The sequence below is a fragment of the Ursus maritimus genome, unplaced genomic scaffold, assembly GCF_017311325.1.
Source record: "Ursus maritimus isolate PB19 unplaced genomic scaffold, ASM1731132v1 scaffold_9, whole genome shotgun sequence".
NCBI classification, from domain to species: domain Eukaryota; kingdom Metazoa; phylum Chordata; class Mammalia; order Carnivora; family Ursidae; genus Ursus; species Ursus maritimus.
This window is the reverse complement of record NW_024427107.1, coordinates 4,843,556-4,862,842: the sequence shown is the minus strand read 5'-3', so window position 1 is coordinate 4,862,842 and position 19,287 is coordinate 4,843,556. Positions and strand designations below refer to the sequence as shown.

Sequence of the window (19,287 nt, the reverse complement as noted above, 5' to 3'; positions counted from 1 at the left end):
TTGTCTCCACACTCAAAGCAGCCTTCATGCATGACTCCCATGATAAGATCTTTGAGGGCATGAGGAAGAAAGATCCTTTGTTCATGCCCTCAAATGGTGTGTTCTCCATCCTCAACTGGTGGATCACAGTTTCCTTTACTCCAAAGCTGGTTGAGCTTTGTCCTCACCTTTGCAGAGAAAGGAGCAGCAAGCAGCAGTTGGCTGCTTGCCACTGGTTGCTAGGAGGGAAAGAAAGTGAGTCAGCATTCATTCTGTCCTCCAACTCTGTGACATCTGTCTGCCATCTGTTTGCTTCCCGCCTCCTTTGACTTGTCTTTAACCTTCCATAAAATATCCCTAAGCTGCCTGAAAGACACCATAATATTGAACTGGGCCTTCAGTAGATCTTCCCATAAACCAAATACATTAAAGCTACATATCTTACTTTGAAAGACTAGAATCATCTTTTTTTGGAACACCTTGCAGATCATTTTAGGTGAGCTTATGGGAATGTATGTACCCCAAACACACGTACTAGAAAGAAAATGCCAAGGAGTGAAATTGTGTTCTGTGAGTAAATATGACAACTTCCTTCTCAAACAGACATAACTGTGTAAGCTGTTCTTTTATTTTCTGATGCTTCTCTCTTTTGCCTTTACCTTTTCTTTTCCTTAGATTCCTTATTTTGCTTTTATTGTTTTAATGCTGGACTTGAACACTCCTAATTTTTTTGTCTTTTCCGTGTTAGAGAAAATGGCAGGAGGGGGGCACCAAAAAATGAGACCGAAGTAACAGAGATTCTGAAGCATGGACAGACATTCCTGGATAACTAAACCTGAGCTGTACTCAAATATGGGTTTGATGCCAAATAACAGGGACATTAGAGCTCTGGGAGAACCTTAGGAATCACAGAATTTAGCCTCTTCATTTCACAGGTGAGGAAATGATGTTCTGGAGAGCTGCCCAGAGCCATACAAAAAAGTTATCATTGGGACCAAGACTACACCTTGGTCTCTTGACTTGTATTTGGCACTTTTCCATGATTGAGATGGAATTATCTCAGAATTAACAAATGGCAAATGCTTCCATGACTTAATGCTATGATGGCTTTTTAATAGTGTTTGCTTTACTTGTAAAAAATGAAGTATATTTCAAGTTAGGGGATTATTGTTGAATTATCACAATATTTATTACAGATTTTAACGTGCAAATTCCTCACAGGTACACTAATTATAATCCAAAATTCATGGTCCAGCAGTCAGGGGATTGATTACATTTTGGTGCCTCCATGTGGTGGGATATCACACTTTTGGATTTTGGAAGAATTTTTGATGGCATGAAAATGCTTAAGACATATTAAGCAAAAGTTTGAAATAATATATATAGTATAATACTAATATTGTATTAAAAAGAAAGCATATAGATGCTTAGAAAGTAAGTATTAGCAGTGGCTCTTTGAATATTAGGGTTATGAATAATTTTTATTTATTGGTTTTCAAGTTTTCTACAAATGCACATACTATTATAATTGAATTGGTCAACGTTATAAAAATGTAATTTAATTTATAATAATTTGTTTTCCACCCACTATCAGAAACTATGTATATGATAAATTGTTATTATATTATTGTCTCTTTTTTTATTCTTTGATTTTTCTACTGTAGCCTGTTAAATGTATTTTTATTCCTTAAAATAGAAAATTGTATTCTGTGTGTCTTTTATTCTGGTGTAAACACACACACACACACACACACACACACACATTTACATATCTCCTTTATTTTCAGCTTTCCTTGTCACTTTTGTTCAAATAATGCATGTACACCATTTGGAAAGTCAAGTGATACCCTGAAGACAAAGTATAGCAGTTCCTGGCTTTACCTGTTTCCACCTGGAGGCTCACACTCCAGAGCGAACTTAATGCATTCAGCTATTTCATAGTAGGGAAGTTACCTCCACGTTGCTAACTACGATACTCTTTTTAAATTCATTAATTTTAGATAGCATTTACTTTCTATAATCACAAATGAGGTATCAACTTCCATACCCCTCTACCTCTTCCCTTTCATCCTGTTGTGGTTAAATGACTTGAATCAGCAATTGTGTTTTCACTATTCTGACTATGTAAACATTGTCTTCCCCAGACCAAATAATGTATAATTATATTCTCTTCCTTTTACAGTTTTGGTTTTTCCTTTACATCTTATTTTAAAATTAGTCATCCAGTATGTTTCTCATTCTCTAAAAAGCCTTTGCTGGCTTCATTTCTGTGGGAGGAAGTCCAAGCTTCGTGTGTGTGTGGCCTTCAAGCTTCATTTTTCATTCCTCTTTATTGTTCTAGCCTCACCAAGCACTGCCTTCTATTCCTGCGCTTCAGCTCTTGGTACTATTTGTAGTGCCTTAAGTGGGCGGGTGCATTGCCTCTTGTCTCCTTGTCTTTTCTGCTTGTTTTGAACACCTCTCCTTCCTTCTGCCACTGTGCTTACCACATCTTCATATTTAGGAAAATTTTCCCATCTTTTGTCTCCACCCCCATGTCTCGGCTGGTGTTCCATAACTGTGTCCCTGTATAACTCTACCACTGCTCTGCTCATCCCATTTTGTAGTTTTCATGCCAGCTCTTCTCCAGAGGTGGTCTGAGGTCCTTTAGGTTTCTTAAGATTCCTTCAAGGCCCTAACAAGTCCAGTCCTGGGTTTTCTATAACATCTGAAAACACCTACTAATGTTTTGCAAAACAATAGGACTTGTGGAAAAAATAGCCTTGAAACATACCACTGAAAACCTATGCAACCGTATAACCAGTTTACCAACAAAAGCAATAGCAATCCTAATAAAAATTTTTAGCATAGCTAAATCTGGGATTTGCACGTAGCATCACAGTCAGTCAGTCCTTAATAGCCTTAAACCCTAAGGTTCATCTTCCTCTGAAATTTAGGCTCTAGAAGATAATTTGCTTATGGATGTCGTTTTATTTGCATATGCATATTTTTATCAAAATTTAAAAATCTGAATCTGAGTATAGCGTCAATTCATCTGTTGCTTTAATCCAGAGACAGTGTTTTAACATTTTTTTTTATCTGCATTCACAGCTTCCTCAGACCACTTGAATTGCCTTAGAGATAGGCACTCTCTGTTTTCAGCTTTTTGCTGAAAATTTTCATAAGTTGCTAAGGTATCTTTTTACTATGTGTAAGCTTGTACCTTCCTGTCACTTCAAAACATGAACATGGAAACCACCACCACATCTTCATTATCTGCACATCATTACCTTATATACTAAATGTATATTTAGTATATACAAATAAAAATTTGTTTTAAAGAAACATGATGCATTGTAGCAGATCGCACATCCTATTCCAGAAAACCTTTCCTGACCATCTCCTTCCTGGATACCTTGCGGCTTTGTGTTCAGATGTATTTGTCTTTCCTTTCAAAATAGAAAGGAGTCCGGGAAATCTGGCTTCAAATTTTTGCGCTGCTCCTTGTTAACAAGGTGATGTGTTTCCCAGCTTTCCGAGTACTTGGTCTCTGGTCTGTTGAAGTAGATCAGCAACACAGATTGCACTGCACTTTCTAAAACGGACATGTAATTCTCCCTCCGTCTGTGGCTGTCTCTGTTGCATGTAATAGATTTCTTAAATAAGATTCAACTCATGGGTCTGTAGGAACTCAGGATCCTTCCGAAGGATGTAAAACTTCTCATTCATCCGTTTTTTAATTAGAGAGAGGGGCCAGAAATATCAGATTCTCAGAAGGGTCCAGGCTTTAAAAAAAAAAAAAAAAATCACTGGCCTACAGGATAAAGGTCTTATGGTGCTGGAAGGTATCGAACTATATGTAGTTTCTTAAGTCATCTACTCTCTCGCTTTAATACCAGCCATATCCTCAACCTTTAATTCCCTTAGTCCTTTAATTGCATTACACAATCCATGCCTTTTTAAGAAAGCTTTCCTGGATCCCTGGATCCACTTTCCTCTGGGCTCCTTTAGCAACGGTCACATGCATTGTATTTACCCTAGTCCTATACACATTGTTTCTACTTGAAAGTAGGCATGGGAATGCCTTCCTCATAGGCTTATTGTAGCTTTTAATGAGATAATATACAGAAAATAGTGCAGTGTCCATCAGGAAATGGTAGTAGTTCTTGTTGGTTTGATTCTTCCTCTTTGCCTTTCTCACCAAGAGTGCATTTTTGTGTAGTGAAGTCATTTGTTTGTTTTGCTGTGATAATTTTGGACAGGTTAGAGTTCAGAAGGACCTGAAAAGGATTAGATTACTCTGCGGAATAATTTTCAGACTAGTAAAATACAGCATTTCCTGGAGAGCCATTAAATGTCTGCATAGTCATAATTAGGCTTATAAAGTCCTAAGGTAGGTGCCACACTGGACTGAAGCTGCCTACTAGTCTAACTTAGCCACTTTTTCTTTCATCTTGGGAAGGCATTCGTCGGAGTGCCAGGTAGAAAGTTAACCTATGCTTAGAGGCCATGTCAGTAAAAAACAAACAAACAAAACTTTAAATGCTAGAACTGTGCTCAGCAAGTTGAGATGCGTGGGCTATAAAAGAATGTCCAAACTAAGACCTGTTGAAGGAAGAGTGGATCAATGTCTCCGATTGCACTGTGTGCTGTGAAATACACTCATTGAGGAGAATGGTGCTGCGAGCCCATGTATTTTTTTCAGTTAATCCTTTTTTTTGGGTGTGGGGGGGCACTGGAGCCAGCCAGGTTTGTATAAGTGAGTTTGAATAAGTTAAATAGAAGTGTGACATGAGTTCACAGTATTTCCTCTACTCAGAAAGTTTAAGGAGATCATAGGAAAATACAGAAGAGGACATAGGCAGGCATTGGGGGACAGGGACAGGACCTGGTGAAGCAGCTGCCCCAGTAGCGCTGAGGCAGCTTGGTGCCAGAGGTGTGAGGACCCTGATGATACTTGAGGCGTTTTCTTCTCTGAAGTTGCTTTTCTTCTCTAAAGTCAAGGGTGAGGGTACAGCCTTGCCAGAATTGGCTGTCAGAACTCTTATTTTTGGCCACAGGCATTTCATTTTTCACTTTTTTTCTCCTGATTTATTAATTCAGAAATTAAGTGTTATATGAATTCATTTACCAACTGTAGTTGGATAAAGATTAAATTGTGTTCATTATGATGTACTGAAATTTATATTTAGTTTATCAGATTGCACTTATCTTTTCATTTAAACATGCTGAATTTGACCTTAAAGAAGTTCATTGTACTTATGCACGTGACATATATTCTAGTGCTTATACTATTAAAGTTGTTAATAAAATTTGTGGTCTCCTTATTTATCACCACAGGGTTTACCAAATAAAACAATCTTAATATATATGTACTTGTGTGTGGGTGTGTATATTTTAAACATGTGGATGTGTTTGGTTTGTTTTGTTTTTGTATTTTGTATTCAGTGTTTGGATAATATGTTACCTTGCAGTAACATTTTGAATTTATGTGGTGCATTTAAGATGTTTAGCATTTAGGTGTTAGTGGATTTTTAAGTTTAGGAATTTTAAATCAATCAAGTAATTCATGTGTATTAAACTAGACTCACCCTACTTGAAAGGCCGCCTGACGTAATGCTTAAGATCATGGTTTCTGGAGTCTGAAAGACCTGGAACTGTGTCCCAGCAGTGTCACTTTCTAGAGCAGCTCTGTTCAGTGTGGCCATTACTGGCCACATGTAGCTATTAAGCACTTGAAGTGTGGCTGGTGTGCCTGACTGAATTTTAAATTGTATTTAATTTTAATTTTGGTCTTGGTAGCTATGTGTGACTGATGGCTATATTAGGCCTCACAGTATGAGGTGACTTAACTATTCTGTGTCCCAAATTTCCCATCTGTACAGATGAGATCAAACTAAAGCTACCTTTTGTTGTTGTTAGAAGAATAAATAAAGTAATATGTTTAAAGAACTTAAAACTATGCCTGGAACAGAATATGTCCTTGAAAAATGGTAGTTATAATGACTATTATATATTTAAAAAACTGGAATTACTTTCCTGTGAGCATTAATTTAAACCTGTTTATTTTTATTCTTCCCTTTCAGGATTAATTTATTTTTGGAAATCAAGTGCAATATTAAAGGGAAAACAAACCACACTACATTATTGGAAGCCATTTCTGCTAATTTTATTACATTTTAAAATTTATGATTTGATTTGAATACTATCATGGGAGGAGCTGTGAGTGCTGGGGAAGATAATGATGACTTAATTGATAACTTAAAAGAAGCTCAGTATATCCGCACTGAAAGAGTGGAGCAAGCCTTCAGAGCGATTGATCGCGGAGATTACTATTTGGAAGGCTACCGAGACAATGCTTACAAAGACTTAGCCTGGAAGCATGGGAACATACACTTGTCAGCACCTTGCATTTATTCTGAAGTTATGGAAGCATTGAAACTTCAACCAGGATTGTCTTTTCTTAACCTGGGAAGTGGAACCGGATATTTAAGTACAATGGTGGGCTTAATTTTAGGTAATTTTATTTTTGTAAAATTTTATTTTAAAAAGTAAGCTGAGTTTGTGTTATTGTTCATGATTTACAGGGTTTGTAAATTTTTATATCTTTGAATGTATGTACTCAAAGTAGTTCTCTTCCTTATTTAAATGTAGAAACACAAGGCGGTAGTAATCTTTTCTTATTCTCTGCCCTAACCCTGAAAGTTAGTTTGTGGATTTAATCCTAGATTTAAGAAACCCTCGGAACTGTTTTTCCAGTCATTGTCTGTACTTAAAATTGAACAGCTGGTAGGCAGGAAACTCAGGGGTATCATGTAATCTATTTCAGGTAAAGGGTTGTGACTGACTACTGGCATAGAGAGTTCAGTAGTCATTGATGTCCCATTTTAAAGGGAATGGTGCCAGGTTTTTGATGGAGACACAGGAGTTTGTGTGATGTAGAGTATATGGCACCGGTGAGGCAAAGCAAGGGATTGGGAGAAAAACAGAAGAGAAGTATATGTGAGTAAGCTTTCAACATACTTACTGTCTGTTCTGTCAGGCATTATTCCTAGTGTAGGTATACACCCTGATCAAAAGGGACAACTGTCACTGCCTTTGAGAAGCTTACTGAATGCTTACTATGAGGGCGAGACATTGTTTAAAGCACTTTACATAGATTAACTCGTTTAATGTTCTAATAATCCTGTAATGTACATACTATTAGGATTCCTGTGTACAAAGGTGAGTAAACTGAGCACAGAGAGGTTAACTAACTTGCCTCAAGTCACAAAGCTAGGAAGTGAACCTGCAAAATACAGAATGTGGGTTGAAAAGGCATGGTTGGAGGAGAATAATATGCTAAGACCTTAGGATATTGGTGGAAGTTGAATAACCATTATTTTTACTAAGCCACTTGGTATTTACCGAGTGCTACTTTGTGACAAGCCTTAAATTGAGGCATATGCCTGAGTTCTAGGGATGAGGCTGTGGTTTAAAATTCAGTCTGCAGTGATGGAGAGTCATTGAAGGGTTTCAAATAGAGAAACGAGTATACTCTAGTAAGATGATTCTGTGTTCCCAGGGTGCTGGGTCACTCCCAGTTTATCCCTCTTGTCCTAGCATTAGTATTTATAATGTCCTTTTCTTTCCCAAAGTGTCCCAATTTTGACAGTAAATTATATAGTCACATTAAATGACTTATAAGGCATTTTCAGACCTGAAATTCCCCTTTCTTGCACACTGACTAGCTCCTTATTTTCTTTCCTAGTTACGGGATCTGCAATCTATTTCATAAAGACAACTGAGTCAGTTCCTGATACCTAATACAACCTAATACATAAAACAGTCTGTTTCATCCCACTACTAAGTTTCTGATTCATAATGATATGCTCAAAAAGTAGCAAAGTATTAATTTTTACCAAGAAAGAAATTAAGCAGCTTACATTTAAATTTGGTATTCCTGCCCTTCCTGAGACAGGAGTTTCTCTGTAGGTTGGGAACCCCACACCCACGTATCTATTAATTTTTGAAAAAGGAATCTCAGGGTTTGAGTCTGTGTCCAAATCAAAGGAACTTAGTTGAGGGAGTAGGGACTGCTTTTAAAAAATGGGAGTTGCCTTCTTGACTGCATTTCTTGACCAGCTCTGGCAACTTTAGGCTGGAGTCCAGGCTTCCTAGTACGTCTGGCTAGCCTCAGAGCACCTGTTAACCCTGTCTTCCACCGAGAGGAAGAGCCTGTCACCTGGCTCATGCTGAGGGAGGTCAGTCTTAGCGAAAGGCCTGCAGGGAAGAGGGGGGTCATAATTAGCAACCTTGCTATCAGTGAGATTGCCTCCTTAAATTCTACTACTCAGTCTCAGTCTCCAAGAGATTACATTCCTGTAATATGCCATATGCATTTGTAGGCTGACCTCATACTTTATTGTATCTTGAATGTGTTTAAATCCATACCAGAGGGCAGCCTGGAGAAACAGACCCCTGTGTAAGTGATCCACAATGCAGTTGATATTTTCCTCCTGTTACAAGGCTCCAGGGAGTCATGGTCTCTAGTTACATGTATGACTATAGAGTTACTGGACATTATTCAGGATTTATCTGGGTGTGACCCTGCAGTCAAAACCAAAGATAAAGTTCCTTTCTTTTTGATGGGAAATGGTCATTTGGTGAGAAAGATAAACTTTTAAAGAAGAAGGAAAGGCAGAATAGTCTGCAAAACAGTGATTACAGCTAATAAATCTTGGATCTGTTCAGCTTCTGAGGAAGCTTAATTTTTTTACCCCTGCCCTTCTTTTTTTTGGTTTGCTTTGTGAGTGTTTGCAAGGAGGTAGACCCAGAGAAAGGTGCTTACATGTTCCCTACAATTATCTGAGTATGGTGAATCAGATATGGCTTCATTGCTTCACAGTGACCTTACTGACAGAAGTTCTGTCCTTGTTAAGTAACTGTAACATCATGGCTCTAAGCCATGTTTCTCTCCTAGTCACAAGATGGGGATGACAGGCGCTCACCATAGGCAGGGATTCTCATTTGAGGACATGCTGAGCATGATCTGGAGGAGTTATGGCTAAGGCAAGGAGAGCAGGGTGTCTGTGGTTTGGTAATGCAGATAAGAAAGATGCTCATTGGGGAATTTCCACCGCCTCTCCAGAAACACACCTGTAGAGGATAGGTTGCAGTCTTGTGAGAGCTTTTGTTCAGTGAGAGAAAGTTAGGTTTATCTTAACCTCAGTAAATTTCTTGTGATTAAAGTATACTTGAAGCAGTTATTCATAAGTGGAATTTATTTTTGCTCCAGATCTGGAGAATGGATCACTCCGACTCCCAGTGTGCCTCATTTAGACAACTTGTTGAGTTTCTCATTGAAGATAAGTTCTTGTTCCACTTGCTTCTCCTTAAGACTTCCTAGAACGAAAAACTTTCACAAAGAATCAAGCACTTATTTAATTCTCCTCTCAGTACTGTCTTTCCATACCTAGGGAGTCCCATTGAAAAATAGAGTCCAAGAGAAGAGAGCTCCCAAGTCCTCTGCTTCCCAGACTTGAGTTATGAATATCAGGTCTATGAAGGCAAATTAGTCTGATCATCTTTCTGATTTGGGTAGGGATGGTTTTCCATTCTGATCCTTTTTGCTTAGGGGTTACTCCCATTTTCTAAACCTATAATATGAGGGTTCATCCAACTTAATGACTTCCTTAGTCTCTTCCTTAGTTCTTGAGTTAATAGAAATGACTGGAGAAACTGCCAGAATCATTCCAATACTATGTTTGCCACTACCTCACCACTACAACATTAGTTTCTAAAGTTAAAACAGTTAGCAGGCTTATGTGCTTAACAGGCAACTCACTGTCAGCATTATATTGTCCAGTGCTGCTGTGTTGTCCAAAAGGCTGATTAGTTAAGCTACATGTTGCCATCATATTTGGTCTCTGTAGTCTTTATCTCTTTATCAGAGGACATTAAATGGTCCTCATTCAGCTGCCCTTATATTGCCTTTGACTTGAGATACTCATATTTTAGCCCCCTTCTCCCTTTAATGAGATACAACTTACCATAAAGTTTGCCCATTTTAAGTGTACAATTCAGTGAGTTTTAGTAAATTTGCAGAGTTATGCAAACATTACCATTGTTCAGTTTGAGAATATTTCCATCACCCCAAGAATACTCCCCCATGCCTGGCTGAATCCACTCTCTGTCTCCACCCTAGCCCGTGGCAACCACTTATTTACATTCCGTTTCTATAGATTTGTCTTTTCTGTACATTTCATATAAATAGAATTATATAACACATGGTCTTTTATGTATGGTTTCTTTCACTTAGCAATATGTTTTCAAAGCTGTAGCATGTATTAGTATTTCTTTCCTTTTTATGGTTGAATAATATTTCTTTGTATGGGCATACCACATTTTATTTGTCCATTCACCACTTAATGGACATTTGGGTTACCACTTTTCAGCAATTATGAATGACACTGTAGTGAACATTCGAAATGTACAAATGTTTCTGTGGACATCCATTTTCATAACTCTTGGGTAGATTCCTAGAAGTGGAATTGCTGGGCTCTATGTTAAGCTTATGTTTAACTTTTTTTTTTTTTTTTTAAAGATTTGCTTCTTTTGAGAGCAAGAGAACATGCACGAGAGTGTGAGTGGAGGGAGGAGCAGAGGGAGAGAATATTTCAAGCAGACTCCCTGTTGAGCGCGGCTCAGTCTCACAACCCATGAGATCCTGACCTGAGCCAAAACCAAGAGTTGGCCATTTAACTGACCGAGCCACCCAGGCGGCCCTATCTTTAACTTTTTAAGAAATTGTCAAAGTATTTTCTAAAGTGGCTGCACTATTTTGTATTCCCACAATGAATGAGATTCTAGTTTCTCCACGTCTTCACCGATGCTTGTGTAGTTTTTTGTTAGTTTTTTTAACAGCTATTATAGTAGGTATAAAATACTCTCTTGCTGTGCTTTTAACTTGCACTGTAATGATTTGGAGGAGCATCTATTCCTGTGTTTTCTTGTCATTCCTGTATCTAGTTAAATGTCTTTTCAGATTTTTCCCCCATTTTTTAATTAAGATGTTGGATGTTCTTATTGAGTTGTAAGTGTTCTTTACATATTTTGGATACAAGCCCTTTATCAGAAATAAAGTTTTCAAATATTTTTTTCATGCTCCTTTAAGCACCTCTTTTAGAAATCTATCTTGGCTCACTGTGAGCCAGAGAAACAGGGAGATCGGGAGTGGTCTTCAGCTCCCCTCCCCCATTCTTTTTGCTAAGACAAAACACATTCTGCAGGTTCTCAGGATTCTCTTTAAAGCAGAGCACATTTTCTGCATTAAACCAAACTTCAATTTTTCCTCTTTTTTTTTTTTTTTTTTTAGAGGATATTTTGTTTTTCTTTTTAGGAATTACAAAGGCTCTTGGTATGTGCTTTATTTTGGGCTCTGAGCAAATCTGTTTTGAAAAGAACCATTTCATTTAGGCTAGTCATATTTTCTGAAATCAGTAAAGCTTGTCACTCTTTAAACTGTTCCTTCTTAGTCCTAGTTAGGCTTCTCTGCATCTTTTCTTCTGCCCACATACCCTGTATTGAGTTGCCATTACTTTTCTATATCTTAGGGTTTTTTACCCCCTCACTTCTGGTTGTGGAGTAGAAGTCATTACTCTCAAACATCTCTTTCAATGCTGCTATCTCTAAAAAGACATGATTTTGTGGTTATGTGATATTACTGCTAATTATTATTGGGCAACACATAGTAATAAAAATATCAAATATTAGGAAATAGTATGGGTTTTAGAAATTTTAAAGTTTTCATAGTAATTTGTGGTTCTATTTCCTCATACTGTTTTTCAAAGTTATAAAGCAATCCCCTCAGTGGTGTGAAAAATCTTAGGTGGTTCTCTGAGCATCTTGAGTTTTTATTTACCTTCAGGATTAGCTCTACCCAACTCAAGATTATCCTTGTACCAAATACAGTTGATCTCTATTGTTTGCGAATTCGCTACTTCTTAAAATTTGTTTGTACCCTTAGATGGTGGCTTTTGAGGTCATTTGTGTGTATGTCCACAAACACCAAATTACCAATGAACCATTGCTACTTGGGGAAATATGTACAAACACCTCAAATTGTTAGTAATTTTAAATCCAAAAACTGTCAACCTGGTTGTTTTATTTGCTTTATATTACAAAAGAGAAAATGAGCTTCCAAAGTATTAAGAGATTTGCCTGAGAATGGCCCAGGAGGGGCCAGAAATGGGCCCCAGAACCAGAAGGAGCAGGTTGTGCTTCACTGTCCCCTTCTGTCTCCTTCTCTAAATTTTCTTTCTGTTGTGTTTCTCATTCTGGTGAAAGGTACTTTTTTACTACCAAAAATTACTCAGGTGGAAACCTGAACATCAGATTATTCTCTCTGTATTTTGTGGAATAATTGGTAAGGTTAAAAAAATCCGAAAGAATCAAAAGACATACTTAATTTTTTATTTTTATTTTTTGAGAGAGAGAGAACACCTGTGGGTTGGTGGCGGGAGAGGGGGAGAGAGAGAATCCCAAGCAGGCTCCATGCCCAGAGTGGAGCCCATCACAGGGCTTGATCTCATGACCCTGAGATCAGACGCTCAACCACCTGAGCCACCCAGGTGCCCTGAAAAGCATACTTTTTTTTTTTTAATTTATTTATGTGACAGAGAGACAGCCAGCGAGAGAGGGAACACAGCAGGGGAGCGGGAGAGGAAGAAGCAGTGGAGGAGCCCGATGTGGGACTCGATCCCCGAACGCCGGGATCACGCCCTGAGCCGAAGGCAGACGCTTAACGACTGCGCTACCCAGGCGCCCCTGAAAGGCATACTTTAAAAGGTTTTCCTTTTTTCCATTTTATTTGGTTGTCTCCCCATTTCGGGTATAGCTTCATAAAGCCTGGGGTACCTCTACTTTTGCATAATACTCACATCATAGGGATAATAGTTGACTTGGAGTCATATTTTTCGTAGGTACGTAAAGGAAAATACGTATTGCATTTTAGAAGATTCCTATCAGCAGCTAAAATTAGTAAGAAATTTCTTTTGAATGGAATGTATTTATCTCTGTCTTCTTTGGAATGCCTCATTCTGTGACAATAACAAAATAGATCTGACATATACTTAATGACTTTTGCTAGTATACTTTATATTTAAATTAAGGCATGAAAAATACACATTTTAGGCTTTGTATATATCATTTGCCTCAGTATTGGTTGTGAACCTTTTAAGTTTGGGACCATAGCTACATTTTTGTACTTCACCATTCTTTCAAAAAATATTTATTATATCCAACATTGCGCTGGCTGCTGAGGACACAGCAGTGCACAAGACACATCCTGTAACCTTGAAACTGTGTGTATCATCTCTGAACTAGCAGTAGAAGCATTATGTCAGTTTCATTGGCTGTTCTCTTCATTTAGTTCACTAAATATTATGTGAATTGGTCACTACACTGGCCCCAGCATATCTTCAGATATTTCACAAATAAATATCCTGTGGAATGAAAGAGCTGCTGAAAATGGCTTCCAGGGGAAATGATTGCATTAAAAAGAATTTAGATCAAGAACTAAAGCTTTTTAAATTAGCTTTTAAAACTATTTTCTGTTTTGTAGATGAGCACAACTTTTTCTCTGTTTACTGAATTTATTTTTGTAGAAACAATCTATTTTAATGTTCCACTGTAGATGTGTGAGATAGTCATAAGTTGTGAACATATTAGACTTGAGTATTAGCCTACTGGGTGGAAATATGTAAATGAGCTGATTGTGATGTCTGTTTTTTATATTTTGGACATGTAGTTTACGTAGGGGCTTGGATCCCTGTTCTGTAACTATTTAAACCAGTATGTTCAGATTTTGTGTAAACATATGTCTGAGATTCAAGTGTAATAAAGTAAAACAGCAGTTAGAAATCCATCAGTAGAGAGGAGCTTGAGGGGCCGGAACAGGAACTTTCTGGAAATTTTTTCAGGATTTGCTTCATGAGGCCTTTCCTAAAGCTAGAGAGCAGAGAACCAAGTCTCTAGTCTACTCTAGATATATCCAGCTAGCTTCAGAATGGTTATACTAACATGGCCAGACTCAATAAACATTTGACAGTTTGTTTTTCTTTAATGTGCTCTTTTTGTGTAATATAACGGGATGGAGAAACCGTAGGAAATTAATTGTATCTTAAGTGTCAGTACATGAGATCTGTTTCTTTTTATCTAGTTAATGATTACCTAATCTTTTGCTAATTCCTTTTACTCCCCTTTCCTTTATCTACTTTTGCACTTCTCTTTGTTATACTCCAAGGTGTTCACAGAAAGAGTGAAACCTGATCCTGTCTGCTTACCTGTTACTGTCTCTGAATTCTTATAAACTTACTTATAAGTCTTCCCAAAGATGCTTTATTTTATACAACTGAAATTAGTAATAAAATATCATTGGAACTTATTAAAAGATGTTTTTACATTATATATTTCAATTCTTATTGAGAAACTACACTAGTTTCGTAGAAACCAGATAACTGATTCACCTGCTCCCTCTTGTGGTAAATACTTAGTTTTAGCCATAATGCTTTTATTTGTAGTTACAACTCTGGATACCACTTTACCAGTGAGAATAAAGATTTGGATAGTCGAAAGAGATTTTAAAAATTAGGAGGCTGTGGCTAGTGTGCTCAACCTGGGCTGCATTTAAGGTTATCTGCAGGGCCTGGGCCATATCCTAGGAGAGTTCCTCTGCCTGCCTGGGCTGGGAACCAAGCATTTACAGCTTTGAATCAAATTAAATTTAATCTACTTTTAAATATAATTTAAAAATTCCTAGGAATGCAGTCGAGGTTGAGAACTACTTAGAGGTTATGGTTTTGGTTCTACAGCTAATCAGTTCTGTATACAAAGAGAGGGCACGTTATGATTTCTAATAATTTGTACCTATTTTGTACTTTATAGTGTGTGAAGCACTTGTACATAATTTGCTTGATTTTCCCAGAAACGCATTTTATGCAATAGGAAAGACTTCAAAAGATAAATGAAAGGTCTCAGATTATGCAGCTGTTAGGAGCAGGAACCAGGGTTGGAAACCAGGACATCTAACCCTAAATCCACTCTCTTTCCTACTGCCACATAAAATGTAGAACTGAGTCCTCAGTTGAAATGATGGATCTTAAATTAGTTTATCTTGAGAGCTCTTCTAGTTATGTATCATGAATTTTTTTTTTTTTTTTTTTTTTTTTTTTTTTTGCCTGTGGCTGTGTTCTGTAAATTAGCTTTACACAAAATACTGAAGTCAGTGAAAACTTCATTCAAATGTTGTGTGAAGCTCCCCTGATTTCCCTGGATTGCCTCAGGCCAGCTCTACCCTGCAATACCACATTCTAAACAGCCTTTCAGGGTGTCTCAGAGAATCAAACTGGAATACTGGGTGTCATATAGAGTCAACATTGATGTAAAAAAGAGATCTAGATATTGTATAGACAACTAAACCTAATAATTACTGATCTTTATATAGCGTATGCTTTGATTATTGACTGATAGATGATAAATGAGCTAGATTAGATCCAACTACTACAAAGGAAAAATAATCTATAGATTTTATTATATTGGTATTCTGTTACATTTGTTATTGCTTTTAATAAATAGGCCTTTGCCAGCCTTAAAAATCACATCTAATATTGCATAGGATACCTGGGTTTTTCTAGTAACTATTTGTCTTAATAAACTTTGACTTCTGTGTACTGTGTATATTTCTGTTTTTTCTTCAATGTTTACTTGTTAAAGATAATGATCAACTGTTGGTACTTTATTTTTTTAATATGTGTTACAAAAATGATGCCTTTATCATTTCATTCACATTGGCAAATACAAAATAGTTTGGGAAACTATTGAATACAAAATTACATTTATGCTTTATCTGTTAGACGGTGTTAGAAAGTGTTGACAGAGTTTGTCTTTTGGATACTGTTTCATTTTTCCCATTGACCTTTCCATTGTACCTTTCTGTCAGAATTATTTTCTGTTATTTATTTTATTAATTTGAAAATCTTATATTCATGTTTTTTTCCATCTCTTTGACTAGCCCATTATTTTTTGACTGAAAAAGTTACAGGTATAGTCAAGACACTTTAGACAAAAGGGTGTAATGATGGAAATGTGTCCTTCTCACCCTACATCTCTTACCCCTTTTCCTTAAAAGCAACTATGTATGCTTTTTTAGTTTTCTATGTCAAATATGAGTTGTAATAAAAAGTATCATGCTACATTTTTATCATGCAGTTGATGTGTTCTAGTTGCATATCCCATTCTAAATAAATGAGATATTGGTGACATTGCTATTTAAGTTCTGCCTTTTAGTAATGCATTCCTTTAGATTTATTTTCAATATGTTAATTATTATTCAGTTCATTAGTGATAAAGGTATTTCTCCATGTTATTTAAATTAATTTCATTCACTGACAAATCATATATGGTGTTTTTGTACTAGAAGTTAATAATAGTCTGTTCTGTATGTCTATGATACTGTCAGATCCTTTGTATGTTAATGAAATTATTTTCATTTTATGTCAAGATAATGTGAAAAACAAGTTATATGAAAAACGTTAAGTTTTCTTAATGAACTTTAACCTTATTTCCAGAAGTTGCCACTTTGGTTTTAGACCGTAAGCATAAAGCAAGGAAAGGAAAAAGAGACCAGTGGTGTCTTTAAGTGATGAGCACCTGTGTAGTCCCTTTGATCTAGAACTATGAAGGTCAAACTCCCTCTGTTAAGAAAGCAGTTTGAAAGAGTGAATAGAAGCCATGATTTCCAGATTCTTTACTTGACACCTTTATTACAGTGCTTATGCATTTGGTCTTAACAGGAAACTTCAAATTACAGCAATATTGATGTTTTTCATTGATCTCTTACCCCTGTAGTCCTAATTTTGTTTTGTTTTCATAAAAATAGTTGATTAGTATAGCTAGATTCTCAATGGTTGATGAAAATATGGAAGTCTCTGTTTTACTTTACATGGATATCCTTTAAAAGGAATTCATTTCATAGAACAATATTTTCCTTATTTTGTACATAATGTTAAATAATTGTGGTTTAATTTGAGTTTTTTAAATGAGGAAAACATTATTCATTGTTTCCTAACATTCTTTGTTTTGTTATGGAAATTCAAGTTATCAAAATACTCAGCGTATAAATTAAAGAGACGTTACCATGTGTTCTTCTGGAAGTATATTTTTTAGCCACTTTATTTTTGGAAATAGTAAATTTTTGTTTGACTCAGTTTATGGTTAAAATAAGGAATTACGAGATGTCTTAAATGCTATCAGATGTTCCAGTTTTCAGATGAAGACCAGCAGTTTGATCGTAAGGAGACAAAAAACAAATCAAAACATTTAAGATTGAATCAGTCAGAATAATTTACTTTAAAAGTATAAAAACATTGCAAAGGGAGTTAATTCTGTTGTATTTTGATGGACCAGATACCTTTTTATTTAACCTTCTTATCTGAATACATTTTTCAAGTAGAACCATTTTTTTTAATACTAATCAAATGCAGTATGATAGAAATGTAGTACGTTAAAACATTACCTGATTTTTGTCTTGCAAATAGTCTCCGAACGTTTTGGTTTAATTTTTATAATTAAAGTAGTTCTAGATCACTTTTTCTTTCATGTGCCCTCTGAACATTCAAACATGGTAATTGATGACTTTTTTGTCATTTAAAAAATCTTAGAGGTCAGTAGAACTCCACCATATATTGTATTTTTAATGACATTAAGTAGGGGGCATATCGAGTTAATTATTTCCTAAGATACAAGATAGAGAAAATAAATATGTGTAAGATAGAGAAAATAAATACATACACATACTTTTTCCTAGGAGGCCAATTTCAAAATAAAAATATAACAAAAACGTAGTGTGGAAAATGCTGTTTGGCTCGGTTTTGGAAGTTCAAAAGCAGCTAGCGTAACTAGATGAGATGGTGTGTTACTTTCATGTGGATCACAGGCCAGGCAGTAATGCACAGTAGCTTTAGGAAATGTGAATCCTGTTGGTTATATTCTCAGCGAGTATACCAGGGTACGATCTGACCACCATCTCCTGGGCTGTCTCTCCTTTTCCTCATTCCTATGATGTCACTTATCCATGGCTACGGGTAAAAAGAAATACTAAGTGAAGGATGAAGTATGCTGGAACAGCAGAGTTAGATCAGCTGTGCAATGAAATGTCTTGATGCCACATTCTGCTAGACATTGGGAGCTCCAAAAGGCATAGAATGTGGTCTTGGCTCTCCAGGAATTTAGCATATAGTAGGGTGGTGTGTGGTATTTATATAGTATCTGTGTTATTAGCCCATGGTTTCAGGTATTTTAGAATTATAACATTTTTTGAAATGATAAATGAAAATGTAATGGTAAAGATCTTAAACTTTATGTAGGACTATGATTATTTCTTTGTCAGTACTGTACTGACAGATAAGCTACTCCAGCCTTTCTGTTTTTCTTTTCTTCTTTTTTTAATTAAAGCCATGTAAATAGTGAGATTTCCATTTAGCTTTTTAAATCTGGCTAGCAGATGTGCACATATTTAAGCCTTTAAATGCTCCTGTGATAGATAAGTGAGCAAAAATTAAAAGAGCTCTGTGAAGACATATTATTAATATATATATTTTATAAAAATGCTGCTGCTACAATTGCAGGTCCTTTTGGAATAAATCATGGGATTGAGCTTCATTCAGATGTGGTGGAATATGCCAAGGAAAAACTGGAGAGCTTCATCAAAAATAGTGATAGCTTTGATAAGTAAGTATTCATATCTATAGTTTTGGTTTGGAAGCAGTTGATGAGTAGATACATATGACATGTCTGTTCCTCAGTGCTATTAGTTTATTAGTCCTGAATTGCTCAGTTGAACGCAGCAAAAATCAGTGTGGTATAAAATGACTGAAGAAATTAATTTAGAGAAATTATTTGGTGCTATAATTTTTGTTTTATGGAAGTCTGTAGTAAATTACAAATAACATAATTCTGTATTACTATCACTCTATTAGTGATATTAGGGTAATATTTCATTAAATATCATACAAGTACCTTTTCTGAAAATAAGAATGTAAAGATGCTTGGCATTAGAGAATTCTGTTCTGGAACTGGTTTTATGCCTTTGGAGTGGTAATTTAATAGATCTGCCCTCTTTATTTATAAAATAAGGGTGATACCTGTTAGCATACAGAGGACTTTCTTAAAAACATTCAATTACCTTGTGATAGGATTGTGTTTGCACAATTTCTGTAGAAAACCATTGTTTACAATTCTTACTTTGCCTTAGAAAAAATACTGCGCAGACTTTGGTCCTTAGCCTGGCAG

At 36.2% G+C, this 19,287-nt stretch overlaps 1 protein-coding gene across 6 annotated transcripts in view; it reads left to right on the top strand.

Annotated features, from left to right (window-relative positions):
- The window catches only part of PCMTD1 (protein-L-isoaspartate (D-aspartate) O-methyltransferase domain containing 1), a 62,129-nt gene that overhangs the window by 20,817 nt on the left and 22,025 nt on the right, over window positions 1–19,287 (top strand). For 2 of the 6 annotated variants that reach the window (XM_008706678.2, XM_040625712.1), the window contains exons 1-3: window positions 728–914; window positions 6,045–6,475; window positions 18,624–18,726. The exons of 1 other annotated variant lie outside the window; for it this stretch is intronic. In XM_008706678.2, the coding sequence (XP_008704900.1) occupies window positions 6,169–6,475; window positions 18,624–18,726 (410 nt within the window). In that variant the 5' untranslated portion in view covers window positions 728–914; window positions 6,045–6,168. Of the gene's footprint in view, window positions 1–727; window positions 915–6,044; window positions 6,476–18,623; window positions 18,727–19,287 lie in introns of those variants that run through there. 3 more of the 6 variants (XM_040625714.1, XM_040625715.1, XM_040625711.1) reach the window with 2 other exon arrangements.